This window comes from Cyprinodon variegatus, unplaced genomic scaffold, assembly GCF_000732505.1.
Source record: "Cyprinodon variegatus isolate N-32 unplaced genomic scaffold, C_variegatus-1.0 Scaffold14, whole genome shotgun sequence".
Classification (NCBI taxonomy): Eukaryota; Metazoa; Chordata; class Actinopteri; order Cyprinodontiformes; family Cyprinodontidae; genus Cyprinodon; species Cyprinodon variegatus.
The window spans coordinates 2653555-2670143 of record NW_015150467.1 but is presented as its reverse complement, the minus strand read 5'-3'; the positions used below and the strand labels follow the sequence as shown (position 1 = coordinate 2670143).

The window sequence follows — 16589 nt, the reverse complement described above, 5'->3', positions numbered from 1 at the left end:
AAAAAAAACCCGGGACGCCCGGGACAGGACGTGAAATACGGACATGTCCTGGGAAATACGGACGTTTGGTCACCCTAACTAATGTTGTTAATCACTTGCTCATTTTCAAATAGCTTGTGTGCGCAGGTCTTTCAATGCAGCAAACTTCAGTGACTCTGTACAAAAGTTGTACAAAAAAATCTTTAAATCTTTTTTCTAACTATTTGTAAGAAATTCCATTAAGCTAATTTAAAAGAAACATCCTGAGCTAATTTTTCTGTTCCCTATGGTGAACCAGTGAGGTGCACAAACAGAAGCAATGACGACACCTGATAGCTCATTTGCATTTGATGATCCTCTTAGACCCAATACTTAAAGCCCTCGTGCAAGGAGATTTTTCTGAGCAGGCTGTTAAAAGCATGTGACTCATAGAATTTATAGCTTTAAATTGCTGTATTTATTATTACATCTGAGCTCTTTGGGTGGGCACTCCCTAAACATTTTATTGATAGAATTCAGTGTTTGTAGTAAAATTTAAACAGAATGCAGTCTGTGGGAGGTTGCATAATTCAATGTTTTTCTTTGCTTGAAAACAAAAATGTCAAATAACAGCTCTGGGGTTGTTAACATTTTCCAGGAATTGATCAATTTCCGGGCTATGTTACTGCAAATGTTCGTGATTATTTTTCTGTGCATCAATATGCTGCTTATTGTGACCTTTTTCAAAAAAGAGTGTTTCCACACAAGTGCTCGGTATATATTATTTGCTGTTATGCTGCTTTCAGACAGTTTTGTGTTACTCCTATCTGATGTTTTGCTCATCGTAAACTCTCTTGAGTTCACGATACAGGTCTGGTTGTGTACCATTATTTCTGTTGTCACTGTCCTCTATGTTATGGCTACACCTGTGACTCTGACAGCAATGACCCTTGAGCGTTATGTTGCCATTTGCCTACCCCTGCGCCATGGGGAGCTGTGCTCCACACGGCGATCAATGCATTGCATCCTCATCATTCATGGAGTCAGCTCTGTTCCTTGCATCTTGATTCTCACTATGTTCTTTGGAACAGCCTCTTTGGGCCTCTACAAACAAAAGGCTTTATGTTCAGTGGAGGTTTTCCTTTTGCAACCTTGGCAACGTCATTTCAGGTCTGCTGTAAGTCAGTTTTACTTTTTGATCATGTGTATCATCATCATTTTCTGCTACATTCAAATAGTGAGGGTGGCCAAAGCTGCATCAGCTGAGAATAAACAGTCGACAAAGAGAGGACTCAGAACAGTGCTTCTTCACGCCTTCCAGCTGCTGCTCTGTCTCATCCAACTGTGGACCCCCTTTTCTGAAGCTGCTGCACTTAATGTTGATGTTAATTTATTTGTGGACATCAGGTTCTTCAATTACATGATGTTTAATCTTGCTCCAAGATGCTTAAGTCCTCTTATTTATGGACTCAGGGATGAAAAGTTTTTTCTCGCACTCAAAAACGATGTTTGCCTCGGCTACTGTAAAAGATACACAGTCTAAGTTGTCTTAAAAATCCTGTAAAATGTTATTATTATTGTTATTGTTGTTGTTATTATCATTAGTATTGTTAGTATTGTCTAGTGTGCATCTGCCTTTCAACTATAGACTGCTGGAGATAAACACTAGCCCCCACACAGAAGGTTGTGTCTGCAATTGTACAGCAGTTCTTGGGCCCCTTTTTAATGTAGCTGAGATATGCAGCTTTTACTGTATAAATAGGTGTGATTGTTGATGTTCGTGTATAAAGGAAAAAAAATATGTCAATTTACAGTTTACTAACTGTGGACCGTCCAAGCATCAAATGCTCAGAATGAAATAACTTTTTTGAACAATATTTTATTCCTATGTGAACATTATTCTGTCCAACCAGCTAAGGATTTTTTATGGATATAAAAAAGTCTAATTCTCTTTCCGTACAATCTTGAATAATAGGTTATAGTAGAGCCAGCTACATTTATTCAAGTGTGGTTTTTCATTGAGTGTAAATAAATAAATATGTCCACAATGCATTGATTAACTGTAACTGTAATGATTATAATGTTATGATTTTATATACCTTGACCTGAAATGATAATGTGAGCATCTCATAATATATCTTTTAGGAACAAGAAACAGTTTAATCATAGTTTCCCATTGTTATTGTGATAAAATAGGGTATTTAATAAAAAAATCATTGAATAATGTTTTTTTTTTTAGATAAGAAATAGAAATTAAAAAGCATTCCTTGTGCAAGTAAATCATAGGTATGCTTCTGCAGTTTTAAATTGACATCCCCTTGATAAGAGAGATAATTTGTTTAGTTTCAGTGGCTGTCATGGAGTTTATAAACTTTGAAATATTTCAAATTGTACTTGTCTGTAAACATAGGGATATTGTAGCCATCATTGTGGTACTTTCAGGCATATTGTTTAAGGTTAATATTTTGAGTATTCGGAGCTGTGTGACAACTGTAGTTTTTCAAAAATACCTTGGTATAAACTGGTAATATGACCCAAACTAAACTTGCTTCTAGATTAAAGTCCTGACAATAATTTCCTGTATATTTCAGTTTAATTCAAGTGCAACTGCTGTGATTTGATAAACATGCAAAAATGAAATATTTTATGTTGGAACATAAAATATTTCATCAATAAATAAATAATAAATAATTCCTTTTTGCTTGTAAGTCACTGTCATGTCTCGTCTTTTGCTTTTTCCAAAAAAATATGAAAATATCATTGTTTCATGGTAATATGATAAAGCTAGACATATTACAAAAAAGAAAACGAGCAGATTATTGTTTTTTTAACTTTTTTATTTGTTCTTTTTTTTTAAGACATAGCAAAACTGATAAACGTGATAATTAGAAAACACACATGTTAAAGTAAAGCATCAACATCGTTTTTTCTCATACGACTCACAGTCAAGAGCCTTTTTTCTCAATTTCATTAATTGTGGAACATTCACAAATCAAATAAATAGACTTAAAAAGTTATACAGTGGTTAATGCTCTAAAAAGTGCTATTCAGTTATTTCCCTTTAAAATTAGACGGTTTTCACGTTAATATAAATATGCTCAATATATACAATGCTACAGACTCCAGAGAGTAGTTAAAGGGGAGAGGAAACAAACACTGTAGGTATATCAAAATTTCCAAAGGAAATCAATTGCACTTTGACAAGGTTTTCTATTCTGCTTGGCTCAGTCTTCCCGTAGATAAGCCTCATGAACCTCATGCTCGTTGCCGTCCAGAAAAGCATTGTATTCAGCCATTCTCTGGATCTCCTCCACTTTAGTCTCAGCAAGCTTCTTGTCGGCCTCTGCTGACAGTTTTCGTGCCTCCTCCACCTGGGACTGTGCCACCTGAATATTTGTTTGGACCAGGATGGATGCCTGATGAGCTCCTGTAAATACAGTGATCAAGCACAAATATTACTTTCTGAACTGCGCATGTGTATAAAGCTTTTTATACGTATATATATTCAAATCAAGTCAGTTTTAGTACAATGCTCTAATTTTGCACACCTGATGAGTATGCTGCCTCAGCTGCCATTTTTGAGATATTAACAGCATTGATCCAGGTTGAGTCATAATGTTTGCATTCATTGAGTCTCTCAGCAGCCTGTTAGGACACATGCAAAATATAATCAGCATGAAATATGCTCTCTTTTTTAAGAGAGAAAAATCTAATGAAAAAACCGAACAACTTTTTTCAATCTTACCTCTGCACGCCAGCCACTGATTGCCCGCCGGAGGGATTCCTCCTCCGATGGACTCATCTTGCCCAGTGATGCAAGGTATCGTTTTTGAAAAGTGATCCGTGAGTGCACAGCCTTGTGAAGAAAACAACAAAGGAGCGGGTTTAGTATTTTTTCTATAATTTCTTATCTCTTTAAAAATCAAACCCAACAATTTTGTAATGAGTTTTTTTTTCAATTTAAAATGAACATCTACCTTTGAGTAGTCTGTTAGCGCTTCCGTGAGAGCCAAGGTGGCCTGAGAGAGGAAGGTACTCGAGCTGTCGGTCAGCACTGAGGCGGCCCTCCTGATCAGTGAGTTATGGGAAAGATCTTCCACCTGCTGCAATGAGGAAAGGAAAATCAGTTTTAACAAGTTTCTTTATGTGAGGCAAACAACTTTTTAATTGTTACAGTCTTTGAATTGAGTCTTTGACTTACCCAAAGTCCGTGGCCAACACTTAAAGAGGCCAGGCTGATGTGTGTTGGGTTTGTCAGTTCTCCGGGTTTCTGGACTCCAGACCTCCTGTTCTCACAAGTGCTGTAGAAATAAAAGAAAGAAAATAATTATTTAGAGATTAACAGGCATTAACAATAACTAAGCAGTAACTACTGCTTACAGCCTCTTTTAAAACAACGTACCTGAGGTAGCGGATGCTGGATGCACTTCTTCTTTGCAACAGGGATACATCTTGATTTCGTACAAGTCCTCCTACAGCATGTCTTGCACATGCAGAACACTGACGAATGGCTTGCATTTTTGCAAATATTTAGTTTAGCTGCTCTTGCTGGTTATTTTTTAGATTTTTTTTTTAGCTATAACTGCAGAATTTCTGTTTTCAATAAATCCAGATTCCTGCAAACTTACTGAAGATCTGTCTTTGTAGAATGAAGAAAAGAGTCCAGTTTTAAGCCAAAAGTTTGGATTCTGGATGCTTTACCACAAAGTAAAGAGTCTGTTGAATGAATACTGACGGTTGTGTTCTGAGGGTATTTATAAGGCCTGAGCCACTGTATGTTACGCAAAAGGTATATTGATCTGTTGACGCTGCAGGCAAATGACGTATTATCTAAAGTCCTGCTGGTACGTGTGAGATAGTGAGGTTGATGGTGACAGTTTGAACAAGCCAAGTCTATCCTTTGTACCTTATTCTGTGTGTGCCTGCAGGTACTAAACAGTTTAAATGTTGATGTTTGCGTTTACTGGAAAAAAAACATTTACATCAAAATTTAAGATGATTTGATCATGCATTTATTATCATTTTAATTTCTTATTCTCTGAAAGACACTCTATGTTAAGTTTGATGTTCAGTCAAATATGTCCTGTTCATGTTGTTCAGATTTTAGTGAAGCTCCACTGATTTTATTAAATCTGTGGTATATAAACAGTAAAAAAAGCTGAGTGCTTATCTTTTTTTTTTATTTTCAGGAATGATGCAGTTCCAGAACCTGTTTCACTTTTTATTGCTTATTTTGGGGCAAAAATGTCCTCAGTCTGCTCCTGTCGTGCCAGCTAAAGAACGTTCTGTTATTTGCATCCAAATAGGACTATAGGTTGCCCATGTCTTCCCACAGTGACATTATTCTATGTTTAAAACATGCAAAATGAAAACATCTCTGGCTTGCTGCTGGAAACACTTGTTATCTTACTGTATGGTAAATAGCTCTGATGTTATAATAACTGGGTAAAACAATTGATATTCTGTAAGGTAATATACCTTCCTGCTAATGAATGCAAATATCAATTGTTACAACAGAAGATGGGAATTAATCTGAAATAGTTTGAGAACCAACCTCAATCCCAATTCTTCTGCAGTTCATGCAAAATGCTGGTGACGTATTTCTCTTCTTTAAATAAGTCTAATCAGGTAACTTCTCCACTTCAGTACAATGCAACAAAATATTATGAGTAGGTCTGAACATTTCCATATTGTACTGCTTGATATCTATGTTATTTTTTATTTGTTTTAAGAAAGGCCTTACAGAGTCTGCAGCTCTCTTCTGCTCATTCTTGCAGCCCGCACTGGTACTTGAGAAGTTTATTTATTTATTATTTTTTTTCAGCTTACCGGTACATGAAATTGACATTGGTATCTGAGTTAAGCTGGATGCTACTGAGTATCCACAAAATCTATCTTAAAAACTAAAATAGCACTCAGAGAGCGCAGAACTCTGCCTAGCAGCAAATTTTGCCCCATATTGTGAGTTACACCTATAGATGAAACTCGCACATGATCTGGATGATTACATATTTCAATGAATTATTCCTTGGCATTTGGTGCACCTTTGGTAACAATTTCCTTAAAATTCATTCAAAGTTTATAAATAAGGCACTACGTGTGTCTGCAGCCTCTGGTGTCTGTTCTGCTCTCAACCTTTTTCATTCACTCTGCTTTCTTGTTTGATCAGCAGATCAACCCTTGGCTCACTTTTCCTGTGTTTTTGTCTTCAGTCTAATAATTCAGTATAATGCCGAAGCTGTCAATAGTCACTGCTGCCACTCTCTGGTTTTAGGGCGAAGCTACTTGTTCTGCAAAAAAAATTCAAAGAATCCCATTTGGGGTTTCAGTTATGCTTTGATTTATTTTGTTATTTCTGTGTTTGCTGTTAATATTATTTGAATTTTACTCTTCCCCCCTCTTTTCCCCTTAGCTCCCATCTAGCTGCTCCTTTCCAAACCTGCTCCCAATTAGCTAACTACTCCATTCATTGTTTTGTTTCCCATATATACTCATCTTCTGCAGTTCCTCATTTCTAGATTATCTTAATTCCTCTTGTATGTTTCTCCTGAGTATCTCTTTGTTTTGGTTCTTTAGTTTTCTGCCTGTTTTTTTTACTGCAACCTACTTTATCATTAAATCTGCAAAAAACCATTGCTACCTTCCATCTCTGCGTTTGAGTCCTTTATGAACCTCCACACATCCTGACAGTCTAATCCAGCCACCATGGACCCAGCAAAGCACAGCCTGGAAGATAACAAAATAAACCTCTTTTTTCCTCAGCCCGCCCTGGAGGAGGATCAGGGCAGTTGCCCAAATGAAGGATATTTTTCTTCAAAACTCCACACTCCTTCATACCCTATAAATAACTGGACTATATGAGGAGAGTTGGAATGGAACCTTCAACCTGCCTTCGCCCAACTCTTCAACAAATCTCCACCGTTCAGACCACAATTGGCCTATCTTTCTGTTCCTCCTTCTGTCACCTCGGTCTCAGGTGTTTCTGCTGCTGCTTCACCTGCTGCAAAATTGCCATTGCCCCTGTCTCCTCCATGTGGAGGCATCGCCGGCCTCCAGAGACTTTGCTTGGTCATCACCTCCTAGAGACTCTGCTTCGCCCCCTAGAGACTCCGCTTTGTAGCCGGCCACCTTTGTTGGGTTGTTTTAGTTGTGATTTTTTTTTGTTTTGTTTTTGGTTGTTTGGTCCTTGCCGCCATTCCTTGATCACCTTCCTTCCACCCTGCGTGGGTTGTTTTGTTTGGACTCTGGTGTTTGGTTTTTTTGTTTCATTGCTGGATTCTATTAATTCCTACAGGACATGTTTCTACCACATGTCTCCTAGTTTTAGTTACCGAGTTCTCTGTATGTTATTTCTGGATTTATGCTTCTTTTGCAACCTACCTCATCATTAAATATGCAAGAAACTATCAACTATCTCTGCCTTGGTCTCTGCATTTGGGTCATACAAACCTCCACATATCCTGACATGGACTGAGCTGCACCTTTAGTAAAAATTTTACCAAAATCAGTTCATTTTCAAGTCATCCTGTACATAACAAAAACAAACACACACACACACACACACACACACACACACACACACACACACACACACACACACACACACACAACCTCTACTAAAAACATATGCTCCTTACTGAGGTAATAAATTTGATCATTTACTAGGTCAGACCCATTTACCATGACAGGCTCGCATCCACTGATCAGCGCGTGAACTTCTAATCCTACGTAAAAATTGTAAAATAGACCAAAGGCTTACAGATGCATGGGAACGTTTTAGTCATAAAGAGTCAAATAAAAAGGCTATTTTAAAGATACTTTGGTAAAAACTTGGATAATGTTCAAGCAAAAATGTTTCCTATAACACTCATACAATGCTTTGTGTAAAAGCAAAGTGTACGGTCATGGGAAATTGTACAGGTATAGTTATCTGTCCTGCAAGGACATCTGTGTGGGCCTATGGGATACTGTGGGTTTTGCTTGAAGCTATGTTCTAGTTCACAGGTAGGAAACATTGGTCGTTGAGTGCCACTTTGCTGTAACTTTTGCATGTATCCCATGTTCAGCACACCTGAAAAAGATGAATGATTGATGGCCAGGCCTCTGCTAACTTCTTGAAATCCTAAGGAGGTAATGTGGCCCTCTGTTTCAGGCATGTTGGAGCACGGATGCATGCAAAAGCTGCAGGACAGTGACCCTCGAGGAAGGACATTGCCTTCCCCTGTTCTATTTCATACGCATATTTGAGATAATCCACACAGGCCTTGTATATAGAAGGCCAAAACAGAACCACAATAGGCTGCCTAACAGGCTTAGGTTCAGTTGCAAATCGGTTAGGTATGGAGCTCACAGCTAATGCCCCATTTCGACCTCAGCAAGCTGATTAATGCTGAGGACTCAGGTATCGATGAAAATTTTCAGGCAAATATGGTTCTCACAATTCTGGTTAAGACATTTTTAAAGTATGACTTATTGCATTGTAACTATGGGGCAACCAATAGTGCTATTTAGGGCTTACGTCCATCCATGACCATCCATTCATATATGCATTCCGTTAACCAAGCTGTAAGTGTGCTAGAAAGTGCATAATTCAGGGAGCTATTTTATAATTCAAATTAAGAAACCAGTTTGATCAGGAGTGACTAGCTGCAATGTGGATAAAAAAAGTCTTTGCAGATTCCCCACCTTGCTCAGCCAAGTCTGGATCTTAAATTAAACTGGAATGAGAATGGATCACCTTTATTAAATTTTTAGACCCTATTAGTATGCATGTCCATCCTGCGTTCTGCAAAGGTGTTGCTGAACCATGTAAATTTCACTTTTTTCTATATCAACTTGAAAATATCAGGATTTGTTTACCTTTTTTTCTGGGTCATTTAATATTTAACCAGGAACCATTTTGCTTTGAGAAGGAATAACTCTGGCTTATGGCCAAAAAATAGGTCAGCTAGAGAGTTTGCTTTGGAAAGAGTTCAGCTCAACCCTTGTCCAACCTTTTTACTGACGCAGAATTTACGTAAAGAGCTGACGAAACCCAGCAAGCTGCTCTCTACACACTCTGCTTGTTTGCCGAACAGATTAAACTTACGGTTGCAACAATTGATGCAGACATTCTTGTTAATAATTGGCCTAATCTCAATTAAAATCCACTCTTAAACTGTGGTGTATACAAAAACTGGTTTTACATTCTATAGTTTGGACCTTTCTTTGCTGATTGAATCATCTGTTTTCAAACCTGGAACCCTGAGCAGCGATCTCTGACCTCAGTATTGTTGTGAAAGTTGGTGACACTGGAAAATTGTCAAAATAGATAAACCAGGGCATAAAATGTACCACCTGTTTTTGTCAGACCTATGTTTTTCAAAATGTTTTTACCTTTTCCCCTTTAATCTGGAGATGCCCTGGTATAAGATTAGGACCTAATGTCCCGATCACAGCCTTTATGGAACATATAAGATTAGATGTGTTATGTTAAAATAAAGTTTATTCAGACGACAGCTCTCAGAGAGATCCATGGAAGGTTATTTGATGCTTGAAGCTCTGACAGCATTAGAGAAAAAAGAGGCAACATTTAGAATTTTTATATTATGTAAGATCCAATTATATTTTTCAAGTTTTTATTCTATAAAAATGAATACTTTATTGCAAAAGCAAGAGTATAGAAAAACAACAAATCACACCTTAGAGTCTCCTCCATCAGTCTAAACTCCATCTTAGCATTTTCTCATGAAACAATGTTGGGAGAAAACTGATAACTGAAACACAGGCTGAAAAAAGGAAACAAGTAGCGATAACAAAAAGTGCCGAAGGGGGGAAAACCCAGAGAAGGAAGCTGCATATTGACAACCATGATTCTAAAGAAACTTTAAAAAAGCATCAATCTAAATTTGCCTATCCAGGTTTACAAGCATCTTTATGGGGAATTTTGACCAGTCTTCCAAAGCCCTGTTTACACAGCAATATTTCAAAATTGTTTCATGGAGGAATAATGATGAGTACTATACCAAGAACACCTTCCCTACTGGGAAGCATGGGGGTGGTAGCTTCATGCTTTGGGGATGTTTTTCTGCACATGGGACAGGATTACTGCACTGGAGAAGATGACCGGGGCCATGCGTTGTGAGATTTTGGGGAATAACTCCCTTCCCTCCGTTAGAGCATTGAAGATGGGTGGAGGCTGGGTCTTCCAACATGAAAATGACAGGAAGCACACAGCCAGGATAACCAAGGAGGGGCTCGGTAAGAAGAATATCAACCAGTCTCCAGACCTAAATCTACACATTAAAACCCTATAGAGAATCTTTGGTGGGAGCTCAAACTCCATGTTTTTCAGAAACCTGACTAATCTAGAGACGATCTGTGTGGAGGAGTGGGCCAAAATTCCTCCTGCAAACCTGGTGTGTGCAAACCTGGTGAAAAACTACATGAAACATTTTACCTCTATAATTGCAAACAAAGGGTACCAAATATTAACATTGATTTTCTCAGGTGTTCAAATACTTATTTGCAGCTGTATCATACAAATAAGTAAAAAGAATTATATACTGTGATTTCTGGATTTTCTTTTTTAACATTATGTCTCTCACAGTGGACATGCCCCTATGATGACAATTTCAGACCCCTCCATTATTTCTAAATGTGAGAATTTGCAAAAGAGCAAGGTGTTCAAGTTCTTATTTTTGTCACTGTATCTGTAAGACACTAATTAGTATTTCATATTCTGATTCGGATATTGATTTATGATAATAATGTTGTTTTTGCCTATATGAAATTTATTTTGAATCACAGAACTATCCATAAAACTAAAAAAAAATCCAAACCTACAAACCTACAAAACCGACCTTCCCTCACAAAAATGTCAACAATGCAGTATTGTAACTACACTGCTCCACACATCCTAAATATGCCTTGAAGAGCTGAACATAACCAGCACCAACAAGGCACTAGGCAGTGCTTTGGTGTTTACACAGACCTCAGAAAAATAGAGCAGTGTGATCCAGTTCCTGCTGCTCATCAACTGGACAGACCAGATACTGATAACACCTTGGTAGTATGAAAAAAATGAAGCAAAGTGGCATAGCACAATGGAAATGAACAACTGATAGTTAAAACACCTAAAAAAATAGGTTGTTTGGAAATTGTTCTTAATGCCAGCAGAACTACAAAGCTCTGATTATTATCAATAAAAAATGTCTAAATTGCTAACTATAAGTATTACTCTACTGTATTTTGATCATTCATGATTTTTAGAAACATTTGTAGGATTCTGTTGTTTTTTATGCAGACTAAAATTATCCCAATCAACAAAGTTGTAGATTAATTTAATGCTATTAAAGTCTAGAAATTTTCAATTATTTTCAAAACTCCAACTAGACAGATTTCTGTGCTCTTCATCTCTTTTGGGGCTCCACTCAGTGCAGCAAAACTGAAGTAGAAACACGATAATTTGACCTGCAAAATGACCCAAATTCCACATCCATAGCTGCTTTACTCTTCAGGTTTTTACAGTGTTAATCTTGAAACAATAGCTGAACAAAGTCAAAAGATTACGTAGTCCAAAAAAATCTCTGTAAGGAGATAATTCAATGAAAAGCTTTGGAGGCCATCATCTGTTCGCGAAATGGGAACTTTTGTCAGCAGCGAACTGAACACTGAAATCCCTCTTGATGAGCGAGGAAATGGAAAGCAGGTTAAAATCTGTCATTTGTTTCCTGTATTTTTGATTTTCTAAACATATTTACTCATATTTGTTATATGTTGTTGGATCCCTATCCTAAATAGCTAATTTAATTCAAGAAATTAGAGTATCATTCAACAGTATTTTTTTTCCTTAATTTAAATCCCTAAAGGAAACAAAATGTATACAAGAAGTACACACAAACTGATATTTTTAGGCCCTTTTTCTCTTCAAACGTATGATTGACTGCTAAAAGCCCATTGAAAACTAGAATATATATCAGAACAAGAAAAACAAAAATGTAATAATTAAATTGTGGCCTTAATAAAAATTAAGTCTGCTTTTAAGCTAATGAAAAAACTTTCTTCTTTCATTTGCTATATTATGATTTTTAATAAGTACATAAAGAATATTACGTTTTCCCCCCCCATGCCTGTGCTAAATGCACCTATTCCACTGCAGTTTTCCATGACAGGTTCAAGTGTCTATATTACCCACTAAGGCAGGGCTGGGAGGCTGCAAGGTTTCTGCAAGGTTTCGATTAGTCTCTAGTTTAACACACCCAGCTATACAGCCGTCCAGTTAATTCAATTATTTGATTGAGGTGTGAAGGGAAAGTTTTACTCTGTCCTACCTTGTCTTACCATGGCTTTTTGTGATTGTTTTCCACTGGTTTCTCCATTGTTCTGGTTTTATTTTACATTTTTTCATGTTGGATTTTTTTTTTTTTTTTTGGATTCCTACCTCTGTTACCTGTGTTCACTTATTAAAACTGCAAGAAATCACCTCTGCCTCTGCATTTGGGTCCTCTAATCTCAACCAAACCCTGACACTATGTTCATGTTTATTTGCAAAATTTTAATACTTTAGTGTAATTCTTTATCGTTATGTAATATTTAGTGTAAAACTCTCTTAGTTCTGCACTCTATGGATTAAAACCTTGCTACTGCAGTGGAATTTTCCTGCTGATTACCTCAACCAAAGAGGCTGTGTTTTTAGGAGAGTTTGTGTGTTTCTCTGTCTGTCTGTATACAGGATAACTTGATCTTAACAAAACATTTTACCAAAAGTGAATCTTGGTCTGAGGAACAATTTGTTAAAATTGTGTTATGATCCAGATCATGTGCGGGTGTTAGCTGTAGCTTTAAGTGACAATATGGGGCGAAAGTGTGCTGCTTCTACGCTCTCAGAGTTTTTCTAGTTTAAAACAATTCTAGAGCCACTAACATGACAAAAACACTGTTTTACTTGGTAATTTTATTTCCATCATCTTGTGGACTTCCTGCCTTAACAGATTGGGGCTTTTTTGGGAAGCAAATGGTAAACCAAAAAATATATCATTTAGGTCATAATCAGTTTTATTAGAGTACCTTTTACAAGACAGTACAGGAACTTGTGACCCTGTTCCAAAAGTGTTCACTCAGCTGAAACAGCATTTCATCACAATCAATATGATGACTCCCCTTGCTGCTGGGAGAGGCCCAGCTGCTCAAACACTTCCTAAAGGGATAACTGATTGTCCAGTCAGTGAAACTTTGCCACCTCTTCAGCTTGCCTCATTTTCCGTGATGTTCTCCATCAGAGGTTCATGTACTGTTGACTTTGATCAAGCCATAATAACATCGGTAGGTTTAAACATATAGCTGAAGATAGCAATGTTATAATCTTGAAGGAAAAACTGTTGCCATTTTCTGAAAAATTGATAAATTCATATGTAATGTGTATATTTTAGGGGAATCAAGTAATGCTTGGATTTTCTCTTAATATGTATTTATCTTTTGGATCATTCATGATTTTAAATGCGTGAAAAAAGTCTTTTGAAATGTCTTCTTGCTTTATTTTCTATATTTCCACAAAACTCTAATCAATAGTCTTTGGGTCAAACTCATTTTAGAAGTGATGTATTATTTTTCATGTGCTGCTGTAGGACTGTTTCCTTGGAGAAGATCTGAGGTTGAAACCCTGGCATGGGGTCTTTTTTTGTCTGAGTACTCCAACTTCCTGTGGATGTGAGGTTGATCAGTCTATCTAAGTTGGATTTAGATGTGTTTTTCTCTCCTGTGTGTCACCCTACATTGAACTGGTAACCTGTACAGGTTTAACTCCCTCTCGCCTAGAGACTGCTGAAAGTAGGTATCGGCTGCCTGGTGGACAATAAAATATAAAAGCAAAGAAAATTGATTATTTTGTTTTTCCTTTAATGTTATATTTCATATTAACCACATTAAAACGTCTTAATGCTTGTGGTTGAAATGTGACAAATTAAATTTTATAAAGCTTAAAGGCTATATGTGCTTTTTTGGCATAATGCATTTTGGCTAAAATCCCTTTCAGAACATCACCCATGTCATTTTAACAGAGACTATTAACAGAGAACATGAGAAGGTCCTTTTTGTTTAGTTCTATTATCTGGAAAGTTTCACTTTTATAAAATGCTTTATGAACCTTTGTTGTTTGCCTTCCTCCCCTCTGAAATCCGTCGTTAATGAGAATCATATGACTTGACGCTGACGATGGCGCTGCGTCTCTGGAGAAACAAGGTGCAGCTTTACATTCTGGAATGTGACCAGAATATATCATTTAAGGAGGAGATTCTTCCTGAAACCTTTCTCACCAAAGCGATGACGAAAAGTAGAGAAATTAGTAGAAAAAAAATGAACTCCTCTGGCTGATTAGGGCATTGTTAGGTGAGTAAAGTTGAGTGTATATGAAAATGTTGAGCAGACATAGATTGTTTTCTGGTTTCTTTCACTGTTTTTTTTTTTTTTTTATTGAAATTTCAAATGTGTTTTTCTTGAACAGGCATGCTCTATTCACAGCTGCAAAATGCAGAATCTGACTGAGCTTTCTCCCAATGCAACTTCTCCAAAAAGCTTCTCTGTGATTATAAAGGTCTGTGTGGTGATCCCATTTTTCTGCATCTTTCTGTGCTGCATTGCTGTCATGCTACAGATCTTTGCCTCTCAGAGGCAGTTTTTGGACATTTCACGTTACATCCTATTTGCACACATGTTGATCAATGACACTCTTCAGATCCTGTCCTCTGTGCTGCTCTTCCTCTTTGTGATGGGTCAGGTGAAGTTTCCCCTCCTGTTCTGTGTCCCTCTGCTCTTTGTGTCCACCGGTACCTTTCAAAACACCACCCTGATATTGGCGGCCATGTCTCTGGAGCGTTACGTTGCCATTTTCTACCCCCTGCACCGCCCGACCTCCTGGCGTTCTGACCGTATCTGGATAATTATTCTGCCTCTGTGGTTCATCAGCTTCTTATTCCCCATCATCGAGTTTTTTATCGAGAAACACAATCCAGCTTTAGATATCTTGTCTTCCAACATGCTTTGCAAAGCTACTGTTATTAACTCATCCCCGATCCAGGGACTGTACCGGCTTGCCGTGAATGTGCTTTTCTTCACAGTGGTTGGTGTTATCATCCTCTTCACCTATGTGAGGATTTTGCTGGAAACCAGGAAACTGAGACAGGACAGAGCATCAGTAAGCAAAGCCATGCACACTGTGTTACTGCATGGCTTCCAGCTGCTCCTATGCATGTTGGCTTTTACCAGTCCCATTTCTGAAACTCTCGTGCTGCACAAAAAATGGCCGGCTGAGGATGTAGCCTTTTTTAATTTCTTCTGCTTCATGTTGATGCCTCGCTTTCTCAGCCCACTTATTTATGGTTTCAGGGATCAGAGTCTGAGGAAGCACATTGGGAAAATGTTCCACTGCTACGCACATAAAAATGACACCCTTTTCAAATACTGATTTTGCCTTCAATTACAATTGAACTGTCAGAGAAATAATATATTTTAGTTATGTGCAAACATAGTATGAGCAGGTCCTCAAGTATGAGTGCTGTCAAACAACTTTATTTGAAAAGATCAATCAATAAAAATAGGAATACTAAGAATGTTTAAATAATGGAGGATTTTATGTTCTGCTCTTGGGGGTTAGCAGGGTTTCCTAAGCACCTAACAGTAAAATACATTTCTTTTTTATAGGAAATAACTTATAACATACATGTCATAAAATATCTGGCAAGATTTCAATCTGTTTTCCAGGCTTGCAAAAGGTACAGTTAAGATTTAATCAGCAAACTTGTTTTTGAGACGTTTTCTCCAAACTCGACTCCTATGCAGAAGCTGACTGATGAAGCTAAAGAAAAATAAGGAAATTAAAAGTCATGCGTTGTTAAAAGTCACAAGAACTTAAATAAATGATTTTGTTGTATGTTGCGATCTCACAGCATTGACATGTTTTCAACTCGAACATAGTTATATTGTCCAAACCTATTTGAGAATTGAAAATACAACCTTTTTTGATAAATAAGTAAACATATGTAATTCTATCATACCAAATACTAAAAATTCAAATTTCTGTTTTTGTTATCAAATGATGCTTTAGTCCTATACCTGTTATAATGCTTTAAAATCAACAAGCCCTTGTTGTTTAGAAAACCTGAAGAATTGTGTGATTTTTCATAAATGATTCTCCATTTCTGTTCTCCTTCTCACTGTACACCAACTCATTTACTTTAGAAAATGTTTTTTTCCTTTGCATTGTTTCTATATTTGTTTTTGAGGAAAGCCCAATTTGTGCAGACAAGATCAACAATGTTTGCAGGTCAGTGTCTGTTAACCATAAACCAAACGGAGGCGGTGTATCTACGTAGACATTTCTCAATGGTAGATCTGTCTGTCCTCTCACCTTTTATCAGTCAACAAATGAAGGGCTGAAGGTGCAGAATTGTTTGTCAACTGTGTAAATCAGTTAGAGAACAGTAAATAAAAAGATTTTAAATCTATAATCTACTTAAAAGACTTACAACACATTTTCCAGCTTTCCTTAACAAATACAGTTCATTGCTTATAACAAACTAATACTTTCAAAGAACAAGAATTGGATTCTTATTCTAAATTTAAGTGAATCCCATAATTCAGTCAGTAGATATACTTTG

At 37.1% G+C, this 16589-nt stretch overlaps 3 protein-coding genes across 3 annotated transcripts; 2 read left to right on the top strand and 1 right to left on the bottom strand.

Annotated features, from left to right (window-relative positions):
• Nucleotides 1-453: 453 nt before the first annotated feature.
• On the top strand, nucleotides 454-2148 carry LOC107090048 (nociceptin receptor-like). The gene has a single exon (XM_015383211.1). It carries the CDS (start codon nucleotides 578-580, stop codon nucleotides 1499-1501), a length of 924 nt encoding a protein of 307 aa, XP_015238697.1. The 5' UTR covers nucleotides 454-577; the 3' UTR covers nucleotides 1502-2148.
• A 734-nt stretch (nucleotides 2149-2882) lies between these two features.
• LOC107090059 (diablo homolog, mitochondrial-like) lies at nucleotides 2883-4689 on the bottom strand. Its single transcript, XM_015383223.1, has 6 exons — nucleotides 4361-4689; nucleotides 4160-4259; nucleotides 3936-4061; nucleotides 3704-3814; nucleotides 3507-3603; nucleotides 2883-3385 (listed from the first exon to the last, which is right to left on the bottom strand). The coding sequence occupies exons 1-6, from the start codon at nucleotides 4474-4476 to the stop codon at nucleotides 3183-3185; spliced, it is 753 nt and encodes a 250-aa protein (XP_015238709.1). The 5' UTR covers nucleotides 4477-4689; the 3' UTR covers nucleotides 2883-3182.
• A 9545-nt stretch (nucleotides 4690-14234) lies between these two features.
• Nucleotides 14235-15465, top strand: LOC107090106 (olfactory receptor 51I1-like). The gene has a single exon (XM_015383298.1). The coding sequence runs from the start codon at nucleotides 14462-14464 to the stop codon at nucleotides 15395-15397; it is 936 nt and encodes a 311-aa protein (XP_015238784.1). The 5' UTR covers nucleotides 14235-14461; the 3' UTR covers nucleotides 15398-15465.
• The last annotated feature ends 1124 nt before the right edge of the window (nucleotides 15466-16589 follow it).

What these genes read in the sequence shown, in the direction of transcription:
- LOC107090048 (XM_015383211.1), top strand. Translation starts at nt 578, where the DNA reads ATGTCAAATAACAGCTCTGGGGTTGTTAACATTTTCCAGGAATTGATC.
- LOC107090059 (XM_015383223.1), bottom strand. Translation starts at nt 4,476, where the DNA reads ATGCAAGCCATTCGTCAGTGTTCTGCATGTGCAAGACATGCTGTAGGA. An exon ending in TCAGTGGCTGGCGTGCAGAG is followed by an intron (nt 3,604 to 3,703) that starts GTAAGATTGAAA and finishes GTGTCCTAACAG; the next exon opens with GCTGCTGAGAGACTCAATGA. An exon ending in TGAGGCAGCATACTCATCAG is followed by an intron (nt 3,386 to 3,506) that starts GTGTGCAAAATT and finishes CTGTATTTACAG; the next exon opens with GAGCTCATCAGGCATCCATC.
- LOC107090106 (XM_015383298.1), top strand. Translation starts at nt 14,462, where the DNA reads ATGCAGAATCTGACTGAGCTTTCTCCCAATGCAACTTCTCCAAAAAGC.